Consider the following 12060-nt stretch of genomic DNA (forward strand, 5'->3'; position numbering starts at 1 on the left):
TGAATCACAAACATTTGCCTGTTCTTTTAAAACAGGGTGGGTAAAAGATTATTTTACCTATCTATTCTAATTAACATAACTAATGTAACTTAATGACAGTATGTTTGTTTAGGCTGAAGTTCCCCTTTAATCTATCTTTTGATCATTCATGCTGTGTCCGTTGGAACGAAGGTGTGTAACAAATGAGAGTCCAGATTCTGGATTGTTAATAGTGTGCCTGTGTTCGTTCATACGCTTGCACAGATTTTGTCCAGTTTCTCCCACGTAAATAACATTGGGGCATTTAGCAAACATGATCAGATACAGTATACCAGATTGGTGGATTCACAGGAAACTGTGCCTTGTACTCTGTACTCATGTTGTGAACCTGGTATCGTTAACCTGTCAGTGGAGTAAATGTGTCTGCAGGTCTCACGCCTTTTGTGTCGGCAGGGTGATGTTCCGTTTTGTTGTGGCTCAGAATATAACACCACAAAAGCGACAGGCCATCAGATCCCTTAAAGTGGATCCGAGATGAAAAACTAACTATGACAAGTAACTTGTTTATATATCTTATCTAAAGTTTAGAGAGTTTACACAGTAAATCTAGCTGCAAACAGCTTCAACAGTTTATGATTATTTATTCCTGTGATACAATGAGAGTGGCCATGTTCTGTTTGTGACATTGCACACAGGCAAGCTGATAGCATCTCCAGCCTTCAGCCTGTGAAAACTTCACTCCCCACTCCTTCTCCCTTTCCCCTCTTCCTCTGAAATTCTCTGGCTAGTAACCTCCTTCTCCTCCTGCCCAGAATGAGCTCCTATAAGCCCTTGCTACTAAGGCTTAAATTGCCAATGCACTCTGGAGAAGCTGTGTGCGAGGCTTGTTTAGTTTATAGGGAACTACAGTATTAAAACAAAACAAAAAATATTTGGCTTGAGGAATGCCCTATAAACTATATGAAAGGAACACAATTATGCAATCAGTAAAAGTTCATCTTGGATCCACTTTAAAGAGAATAAGGACATTATTAGTAAACCAGCGGATAAAGGAGGTGCCATAGTCATCATGAACACCAGTGACTACATCTAGGAGGCACAGAGACAGTTATCCAACACCACTCAATATGCCAAATTACAGGAGTTGCAGGACTGGGTAAGAGAACATTGTGTACGTTGCTTATTTACTAGTTTATGTCTATTGAAAGCAATCTTGTTCCTGTTTGCTATATGGCTTATTCACATTATGTAATTGAAGGAGGGTTTATTTATTGATTGGCAGCCATGCATTTGGAATAATACCCACTCTCTCCTATAGATCTATTATAATTGCATATTATACAGTTTGTAGAGACAACAATCCTCTTGTGAATTTTATGGTTTTTAATTGGTTTTATGGTGTGTATAGGGATACGTTCCTGAATAAAGTTTGAATTTGAATTCGAATTTTAAGCCTATGGTGATTTATTCTATTGCTTTATAATTTATAATTTGTCTGGCATTGGCATTTGCTTTATAATTTGCCTAGATGGATACTTTTTTTGTGTACATAAAGTTAACATGTCTGTGGAAGTCACCCTGTTCAGGGGTCTTTTGCTCCTTTAGTTTTGTTTAAAAGTGTGTACAATTCTAAGAAACAAATGAATTTATTTAATTTTGGAATAAGGCTGTAACATATCAAAATGTGGAAAAAGTTATGTGCTGTGAATACTTTCCTGATGCCCTGTAAGTAGAATTGCCATACCAATACTGTAAATTAGACCTTTTTAAAATAAATGATTTTGCAAACCTGTTACAAGTTCTCTGATTTCCAGGTCTGTACTTTTGCGAAGCAGACGTACTAATGCTGGAATACCACCACAGTTTTTAAGCGTAATCTTATTGTCATCATTTGCTTTTCCATAAACTAAGTTCCTTAATGCTCCACAGGCACTTCGATGAACATCTGTCATCCGATGATCTAGCAGGTCTACTAAAAGCTGAATGCCACCTTGTCTTCTTATCTAAAATGAATAATAAATTTAATTGTTATCAGTAACACAGAATGTGTGGTGTGTATAATTCATGAATTTAGTACATTCAGACGAAAACAATAAATACATGTCATGTTTTATTCTACACTAGCTTGGGTATGTATTTGGTTGTTGTTGGGTCTGGCCACTTCTTCTAACCTTGACACACAGTCACTCAATGACTAAGTTTGTGAGCTCTGGGGTCCTCCACATCAATAATGTGAGAATGGAAGCAGTTTAAATTTTCTCATTGAAATCAAGCAAACACATCTGATTAGCTGTTTGTGACTCTGCCCTCTTTTAATCTGAACCCCAGCACCCAATGACTGACTGTAACAGACCGAGGCCTCTGACATTAACAGTGTAAGAATGGCAGCAATTTAAATATTCTCCTTGAAAATCTATAGGTGAATTTTGATTAGCTGTTGTAGGCCACTTTCCTGAATATTAATCCCAGTCACCCAGTGACCAACAGTGCCAAGTTTGAGAACCCTGCCATTAACACTGTAATAACGGCTGCAGTTTAAATTTTTCCTTGTAAAAAAATTTGGTGGCAAGTTTGTGAGTTTTGGGTTCCTTGGCATCAATAATGTCGGAATTGAAGCAGTTTATCAAATAAATTTGATTGGCTGTTTGTGGTTCTGCTCCCTTTATCGGATTTGAACCCCAGTCAGGCCTGAGACACACTGTGGGCACTCTCTGAGCGCTTTTCTGACCATCAGTGCTGTCTGAGCATTTTTTTTTTAAAAGACGCCCATCGACTTGCATTAAAATTGTGGCAAAATTGCAGTAAAATCACAGAATTTTTTTCCAAAAAATTGCATTCACAGCAATTTTACCATGATTTTAATGCAAGTGAATGGGAGTTGTTTTTTTTTTGTTAAACGCTCAGACAGTGCTGATGGTCAGAAAAGCACTCAGACAGCACTCTCAGTGTCTCTCAGGCCTCACCCAATGACTGACTGTAGCAAGTTTGAGGTCTCTGCCATTAACAGTGTAAGAATGGCGTCAATTTAAATTATCCCCTTGAAAATGAATCAGTAAATTTTGATTGGCTGTTGTAGGCTCCACCCACATTCCCAAATATTAATCCCAGTCACACAGTGACCAACTGTGCCAAGTTTGAGGAAAGATAGGCTCGTATGTCATGAACGTCAGACTTTAACAGCACGAGATGGATTGATACAGATCAGCAAAAACATCATACACTACCGCTCACAAGATTTAATTTTTCCAGTTTTTCACTGAAACTCAATCAGTTTAACCACTTGATGACCCACCCTTTACCCCCCCCCCCCTTAAGGACCAGCGCTGTTTTAGCTGATCTGTGCTGGGTGGGCTGTGCAGCCCCCAGCACAGATCAGGGTGCAGGCAGAGCGACCAGATCGCCCCCCTTTTTTCCCCACTAGGGGGATGATGTGCTGGGGGGTCTGATCGCTCCTGCCTGCCTGGGTGTTGCGGGGGGGGGGGGGGGCACCTCAAAGCCCCCCTCCGCGGTGAAATTCCCCCCTCCCTCTCCTCCCTCCCTTACCCGGAGATCCGAGGCTGCACAGGAACGCATCTGTCCTGTGCAGCCTCTAACAGGCTCCTGCCTGTTATGTGACAGCGATCCCTGGGCGCTGATTGGCCGGGGATCGCTGATCTGGTACAACGCTGCTACTGTTAGCAGCGTTGTACGAATGTAAACAAAGCGGATTATTTCCGCTTGTGTTTACATTTAGCCTGCAAGCCGCGATCAGCGGCCCGCAGGCTATTCACGGAGCCCCCCGCCGTGAATTGACAGGAAGCGGCTGCTTCCTGATTAATTAGCCTGCAGCCGGCGACGCAGAACTGCGTCGCTGGTCCTGCAGCTGCCACTTTGCCGACGCCCGGTATGAGTGTGCGGTCGGCAAGTGGTTAATGTCACATTGTACTCTGAAACAGCAGGGAGTTTTGAATAAGGATGATACCATTTACTGGCTAACTAAAAAATAAAAGAGTATGCTTTTGGCTAATAACCTTCTTCAGACACTATTCCTGTTGACTGACAATGTTACAACACACAGTATGTACGTGTGTATATACAGGTCCCTCTCAAAACATTTGCATATTGTGATAAAGTTCATTATTTTCTGTAATGTACTGATAAACATTAGACTTTCATATATTTTAGATTCATTACACACAACTGAAGTAGTTCAAGCCTTTTATTGTTTTAATATTGATGATTTTGGCATACAGCTCATGAAAACCCCAAATTCCTATCTCAAAAAAATTAGCATATTTCATCCTACCAATAAAAGAAAAGTGTTTTTAAAACAAAAGAAGGCCCCTGGCCGCAATAGCAGCATAGGGGGTGATATACAGGCTGTGAACGCGAACAATCACTCGCGTTCCCATGCCTGTCGGCTGGTGACGGCGAAACCAGAAGTCGTCGCCGGCGGGTCCAGAGGCATCGGAGCGGAGCTGCGAGGGCACCGATCGGCTGCAGGGGGCTGAGGGAAGCCCCAGGTGAGTTCATCTCATTTTTTTTATGCCTTTAGGTTCACTTTAAGCTCATCCAGAGTGTTGGGTCTTGTGTCTCTCAACTTTCTCTTCACAATATCCCACAGATTCTCTATGGGGTTCAGGTCAGGAGAGTTGGCAGGCCAATTGAGCACAGTAATACCATGGTCAGTAAACCATTTACCAGTGGTTTTGGCACTGTGAGCAGGTGCAAGGTCGTGCTGAAAAATGAAATCTTCATCTCCATAAAGCTTTTCAGCAGATGGAAGCATGAAGTGCTCCAAAATCTCCTGATAGCAAGCTGCATTGACCCTGCCCTTGATAAAACACAGTGGACCAACACCAGTGGCTGACATGGCACCCCAGACCCTCACTGACTGTGGGTAGTTGACACTGGACTTCAGGCATTTTGGCATTTCCCTCTCCCCAGTCTTCCTCCATACTCTGGCACCTTGATTTCCGAATGACATGCAAAAGTTGCTTTCATCCGAAAAAAGTACTTTGGACCACTGAGCAACAGTCCAGTGCTGCTTCTCTGTAGCCTAGGTCAGGCGCTTCTGCGGCACCTGTTGCCCATTTCCTGCACACGCCTGTACACGGTGGCTCTGGATGTTTCTACTCCAGACTCAGTCCACTGCTTCCGCAGGTCCCCCAAGGTCTGGAATCGGTCCTTCTCCACAATCTTCCTCAGGGTCCGGTCACCTCTTCTCGTTGTGCAGCGTTTTCTGCCACACTTTTTCCTTCCCACAGACTTCCCACTGAGGTGCCTTGATACAGCACTCTGGGAACAGCCTATTCGTTCAGAAATTTCTTTCTGTGTCTTACCCTCTTGCTTGAGGGTGTCAATGATGGCCTTCTGGACAGCAGTCAGGTCGGCAGTCTTACCCATGATTGCGGTTTTGAGTAATGAACCAGGCTGGGAGTTTTTAAAAGCCTCAGGAATCTTTTGCAGGTGTTTAGAGTTAATTAGTTGATTCAGATGATTAGGTTAATAGCTCGTTTAGAGAACCTTTTCAGGATATGCTAATTTTTTGAGATAGGAATTTTGGGTTTTCATGAGCTGTATGCCAAAATCATCAATATTAAAACAATAAAAGGCTTGAACTACTTCAGTTGTGTGTAATGAATCTAAAATATATGAAAGTCTAATGTTTATCAGTACATTACAGAACATAATGAACTTTATCACAATATGCTAATTTTTTGAGATGGACCCGTGTGTGTATATATATATATATATATATATATATATATATATATATATATATATATATATATAGATATAGATATAGATATACAGTGGTTTGCAAAAGTATTCGGCCCCCTTGAAGTTTTCCACATTTTGTCATATTACTGCCACAAACATGAATCAATTTTATTGGAATTCCACGTGAAAGACCAATAAAAAGTGGTGTACACATGAGAAGTGGAACAAAGATCATACATGATTCCAAACATTTTTTACAAATAAATAACTGGAAAGTGTGGTGTGTGTAATTACTCAGCCCCCTTTGGTCTGAGTGCAATCAGTTTCCCATAGACATTGCCTGATGAGTGTTAATGACTAAATAGAGTGCACCTGTGTGTAATCTAATGTCAGTACAAATACAGCTGCTCTGTGAGGGCCTCAGAGGTTGTCTAAGAGAATATTGGGAGCAACAACACCATGAAGTCCAAAGAACACACCAGACAGGTCAGGGATAAAGTTATTGAGAAATTTAAAGCAGGCTTAGGCTACAAAAAGATTTCCAAAGCCTTGAACATCCCACGGAGCACTGTTCTAGCGATCATTCAGAAATGGAAGGAGTATGGCACAACTGTAAACCTACCAAGACAAGGCCATCCACCTAAACTCACAGGCCGAACAAGGAGAGCGCTGATCAGAAATGCAGTCAAGAGGCCCGTGGTGACTCTGGACGAGCTGCAGAGACCTACAGCTCAGGTGGGGGAATCTGTCTATAGGACAACTATTAGTCATGCACTGCACAAAGTTGGCCTTTATGGAAGAGTGGCAAGAAGAAAGCCATTGTTAACAGAAAAGCATAAGAAGTCCCGTTTGCAGTTTGCCACAAGCCATGTGGGGGACACAGCAAACATGTGGAAGAAGGTGCTCTGGTCAGATGAGACCAAAATGGAACTTTTTGGCCAAAATGCAAAACACTATGTGTGGCGGAAAACTAACACTGCACATCACTCTGAACACACCATCCCCACTGTCAAATATGGTGGTGGCAGCATCATGCTCTGGGGGTGCTTCTCTTAAGCAGGGACAGGGAAGCTGGTCAGAGTTGATGGGAAGATGGATGGAACCAAATACAGGGCAATCTTGGAAGAAAACCTCTTGGAGTCTGCAAAAGACTTGAGACTGGGGCAGAGGTTCACCTTACAGCAGGACAACGACCCTAAACATAAAGCCAGGGCAACAATGGAATGGTTTAAAACAAAACATATCCATGTGTTAGAATAGGGTGACCATATTTTGATTTCCAAAAAAGAGGACGATCACAACAGCATGTGGGCGTGGTTATGGGTGGGGCCAAATATACAAGACCTTAGCAGTGTGCTGTCCAACTTCGCAGGCATGGAGGGCCGTTTTTTTTTCCAGACCACATGGTGGAGGGCCGGCGGACCACAAAATGCAATCAGATTCGTAGAAGATTTCCCCACAAATGCTATGAGATTGGCAGCAGATTTCTAAACAAATGCAATGAGTACAAAAGTATAAAATGCACAAGTGCAGTCTTGCAACAATCACAAAATGGTTTTGCACATACCAGTCACGAAAGGAGGCAAAGTGATGGTGGGTGGGTGCTGGCTACAGGTACCTGGTTTTGTGCACTGCTGCGCTTCTACGGTCTCATCTATCTGCTTTATGCATTCTGCTGGTTACTTGAGCACGCTAGTGAAGCTGAAAAGTAGGAATCTAGGATACGCCATTAGTGCACAGCTCACCACGCTGGTGAGTATACTGCAGTGCCAACCTGTCACTACCTGCATGAGCAATTAATACAGCCTGTACAGAAGCAGCATTGTGTGCACTGCTTGCCCGCTCCCCCCTCCCTGTGAAAAAAGTACAGTACTCTGACAAAAAAAATCACCTCTGATTTCTGTTCTATTTCTCCCTTTAGCCTCCATCATTCCTGGACTGGCAACTCGTGTTTACTTCTGGCTGCTAAACTAATGAATTAGGTTACCAGGCTGCTGGGTGGAGACAAGGAGAATAAAGTATCCATTCCTTCCCTGACTGACCCTGACCATTCCAGCACTTTCTCACTCACGTACATTCTATAACTTCACAGAGCAGTGGCTGTTCTGAGTGACGGAGTAAGGCTGAGCCACACACGTTACCTGGCTCAGCTGGCTGCTGTAGTGCTGTGTGGCCTGCTGGACAGAGAAAGGCTGGGGGAGAACACAGGATGGCCCAGCGACAGGGTCCAGCAGCCCCTGAAGTCTCTCACCACATGGTGTTCAGGCTCAGCGTACTTAGTTCCCTGCATAGCTACTTCCCAGACTTTTCCTTCACTGCCTCGTGATGTGCGTTCTGGGGGCGGGGCTGGCTCTGCTGGCTCTCTCCTCATTTGTTGGAGCGAGATGCCACTCCAAAAAGGCTGTAGATGATTGGATGGAAGAGGAGAGGGACAGAAGGACTCCAGGCTGGCTTAGCCACTACCCGGACATTTCAAAAAAACGGCCGGGCGCCCCAGACAGGTCGGAAAAAGAGGACCTGTCCGGAGAAAAGAGGACGCCTGGTCACCCTATGTTAGAATGGCCCAGTCTAAGTCCAGATCTAAATCCAATCAAGAATCTGTGGCAAGATCTGAAAACTGCTGTTCACAAACGCTGTCCATCTAATCTGACTGAGCTGGAGCTGTTTTGCAAAAAAGAATGGGCAAGGATTTCAGTCTCTAGATGTGCAAAGCTGGTAGAGACATACCCTAAAAGACTGGCAGCTGTAATTGCAGCAAAAGGTGGTTCTACAAAGTATTGAAACAGGGGGCTAAATAATTACGCACACCCCACTTTGCAGTTATTTTTTTTTTAAATGTTTGGAAAACATATATGATTTTTGTTCCACTTCTCACATGTACACCACTATGTATTGGTCTTTCACGTGGAATACCAATAAAATTGATTCATGTTTGTGGCAGTAATATGACAAAATGTGGAAAACTTCAAGGGGGCCAAATACTTTTGCAAACCACTGTGTATGTGTATGTATATATATATATATACATATATATATATATATATATATATATATATATATATATATATATAAATATATATATATATATATATATATATATAATTTTTGACAAGAAATGACATAGGTGTATCCCACAATATAATAAGGCAATGTATAAGAGGCATTATTGTGGGGAAAAAGGAAAACCTTTCTATTTACATTTATCCAAAAAGTGTCCAGTCCAAAATTATTCATACCATACACAAACTGTCACAGTATGTGGGAAAATCCAAAGTTCTATACCATTCTAAATAGTCCAAGCTGTTCTAAAGCATTCTAATTACCCTGATTAATGGGGAACAGTTTTTTAATCAACTCAACAGGCGAAAAACAGCAGTTCTCTGCAGTTGGTTTGTGGACAGCCATGGCTAAGACAAAGGAGCTCAGTGAGGACCTGCGGCTGCACATTGTGGCTGCTCACAAGTCAGGAAAGGGCTACAAGACAATTTCTAAATGTTTTCAAATACAAGATGTTCTGAACTGTGGAAAATCCCAGAGGATGTGGTCGGAAGCCAAAAGTGACACCTGTGCTGGCCAGGAGGATAGTGAGAGAAGTGAAAAAAAATCCAAGGATCACCTCCAAGGCCATCCTGGTGAATCTGGGCTCTGCTGGTGGCAATGTCTCAAGGCAGACAATCCAATGGACACTGCACACTGCTGGCTTCCACAGATGCAGACCAAGGAGGATGCCATTTCTCCAGATAATGTACACAAAAGCTCGCTTGGCCTTTGCAAATGCTGATCTGGACAAATAAGAAGGCTTCTGGTCTTCTGTGTTATGGTCAGATGAAACAAATATGGAATTATTTGGTCACAATGAGGTTTCCTTCATTTGGTGTAAAAAAGAAGAAACCTTCAACCCAAAGAACACCGTCCCCACTGTCAAACATGGTGGTGTGAACCTAATGCTTTGGGGGTGTTTTTCAGCCAATGGACCAGGGAACCTAATCACAGTAAACGGACCAATGAAAGAAGAGCAATACATGAGGATTCTCAATGACAACACCAGGCAGTCTGCAGAGAAACTTGGCCTTGGGCACCAGTGGACATTTCAGCATGAAAATTACCCAAAACACACAGCAAAAGTGGTGAAGAAATGGTTAGCAGACTACAACATTAACGTTTTGGAGTGGCCCAGCCAGAGTCCTGACTTAAATCCAATTGAGAATCTGTGAAGGGAGCTAAAGATCAGGGTGATGGCAAGAAGACCTCCAACTGAAAGATTTGCTAACGATGAATGGGCAAAAATACCCGTGGAGACATGCAAAAACCTGGTCTGCAATTATAGGAAGTTTTTGATTGCTGTAATAGCCAATAAAGGTTTTTCTATTGATTATTCTGAAGTGTATGAATAATTTTGGACTGGACACTTTTTGCTCAAATGTAAATTAAAGCTCAGATTTTTTTTGTTTGTTTGTTTGTTTGTTTTTCACAATACCTCTTGTACATCATCTTATTAACTTTTGGGAGACACCTATTTCCTGATGATGGCGAGGACTCACCAAAACACATTATGAGGTTACCAGCACACGGACACCTGACAAGGAAGCCACGTAAATCCATCTCCACCTGGACACAGACCACTGCAGGCCATTGCGGTTTGACAGACGGCACCCTCGAGGCAAACGCTGTAATAACAGTGCAGGAGATTTGGGCGCAGCCAGCGCCACCATAGACCGTAATAAGAATTACACCTATAGCGGCGCACAGTGAGTAACTTCGGCATCGTCAGAAGACGGAGCTGAAGTTACTTTTAAAACACTGTAATTCGGCCTCCAGCAATAGCTGAAAGCCAAATTACATAATTCCCCACTATCCACGTGTACCTAGAGGGGGAATAGTATTTAACACCGCCCGAAACTTGTGTGGCAGCAGGAAAAGCCATATACCGGCTGTATCCTGCGCCTAAGTCTCCCAGCGGCGAGATCATAGGGACACCCACGAGGTTAGAACGAAAGGGCTTTTGCTCAACACTACAGGCTTATTAAGATCTCATCTCTAGTAAATGCAATTTTAACTGCGCATTTTAACTGTGCATCTCTAGTAAGTGCAATTTTAACTGCGCATGTTTGCTAAAAAAAACAAAACTGTTTTACATTATGGTGCACTCCTTTTCTCCTACTTATCTTTTCTCAAGCATGCCTTACAGCCAGTCATAAAGGATCAGCTAACAGTGTTTAACCAGCCACCCTTCACATCTCTGGTATCCAGAAGCGCAAGATTTCACTTCTTTGTTTTCCTGTTTTAAGTGAAACCTGTCCTGTTAAATCACTGTATGGTCTTGGCCACCGTGCTGCAGCTTAGTTTCAGGGTGTCGTCATATAGCCTAGACCATCTTAATGTAGAGCAACAATTACTTTTTTAAGATCCTCAGAGAGCTCTCTGCCATGAGGCGCTAAGACACTTAATTCCCATTCACACTTAAGACCTTGTAACACCAACCAGTAAGGGGAAGGAAAATGTGTAATTATACCATTCTTCACTTAGAGGTACACTCAATTTTGTTGCTTGTGATTTAGACATTCATGACTCGTAGTCAGTCTAAGTGTTTCCAGCAGAAACCAACATGCTGAAACAAGGAAGAGGAGACAAGGTGGAGACCCCCTGTTACCGGTTCAGGGGCTTGATTCCCTAAACCGTGATAACTCATATCATGGCCACGCTAGTGTTTTTGCATTTCGCGATTGCACGCGGAAACGCGAAAATGTGTGCAAAAACGCTAGCACGGTCGTGATATTAGTTATCACGGTTTAGTGAATCAAGCCCGATGTGTGAGCCACTGCTAGCCACCACTACCTATCACAATCAGAGGTATAAGTTCTGTTTCCATTTGGCCTTTCGAAAAGTTCAGTTCCCTGCATTTGAAGTGTCCCTTCATTAAATTGACCATCAATTATCATCAGTTGATGATTTCTTATTTAGACACCATGGTTATCAAGGAAGATGGACACTTGGTGACCGATCTTTTTCGTAAAGAGACCGACAGGAATGCTATTTTACATTTCAGGAGTTTTCACCCACAGCACATGATCCATAATATCCCTGGTGGACAGTTCCAACGGGTTGACAGAATTGTCAGCCAGGAGGGCAAACAAGACTTGAGGTTGTCCGAAATGGTGGTACGCTTTAAGCAAAGGGGATACCCTACCAAATTACTTCTTAACCAACTTGATAATAGACCAGGTGGGGGTAGGAGAAGGAGAGGCTCTGGTAGACAAGACAAACAAGATAGGGTTGCATTTGTTTCCACTTATAGTGTAGTCAGTAGTCAAGTGGAACGTTGTATTAAACGACATTGGAATATTCTTAGGGATTCATTACCTTATATTAAGGAATTTA

The 12060-nt window shown here is 42.7% G+C and overlaps 1 protein-coding gene and 1 long non-coding RNA gene across 15 annotated transcripts in view; one reads left to right on the forward strand and one right to left on the reverse strand.

The window, feature by feature from the left end:
• The window catches only part of LOC137518500 (uncharacterized), a 226095-nt gene extending 224090 nt beyond the window's left edge, over positions 1-2005 (forward strand). Inside the window, exon 4 of the long non-coding RNA XR_011020840.1 lies at positions 1909-2005. This is a non-coding gene — a long non-coding RNA (uncharacterized lncRNA). The remainder of the gene's footprint in view (positions 1-1908) is intronic.
• CTNND2 (catenin delta 2) overlaps positions 1-12060 on the reverse strand; it is a 2713436-nt gene that overhangs the window by 1528543 nt on the left and 1172833 nt on the right. For all 14 annotated transcript variants that reach the window (XR_011020838.1, XR_011020837.1, XM_068236432.1 and 11 more), the window contains one exon: positions 1769-1982. Coding sequence is in view for 12 of the 14 variants with exons in the window: in XM_068236432.1 (XP_068092533.1) it covers positions 1769-1982 (214 nt within the window). In the remaining 2 variants the exon portion in view is untranslated. The remainder of the gene's footprint in view (positions 1-1768; positions 1983-12060) is intronic.

The sequence above is a fragment of the Hyperolius riggenbachi genome, chromosome 5 (genome assembly GCF_040937935.1).
Source record: "Hyperolius riggenbachi isolate aHypRig1 chromosome 5, aHypRig1.pri, whole genome shotgun sequence".
Taxonomy (NCBI): Eukaryota; Metazoa; Chordata; class Amphibia; order Anura; family Hyperoliidae; genus Hyperolius; species Hyperolius riggenbachi.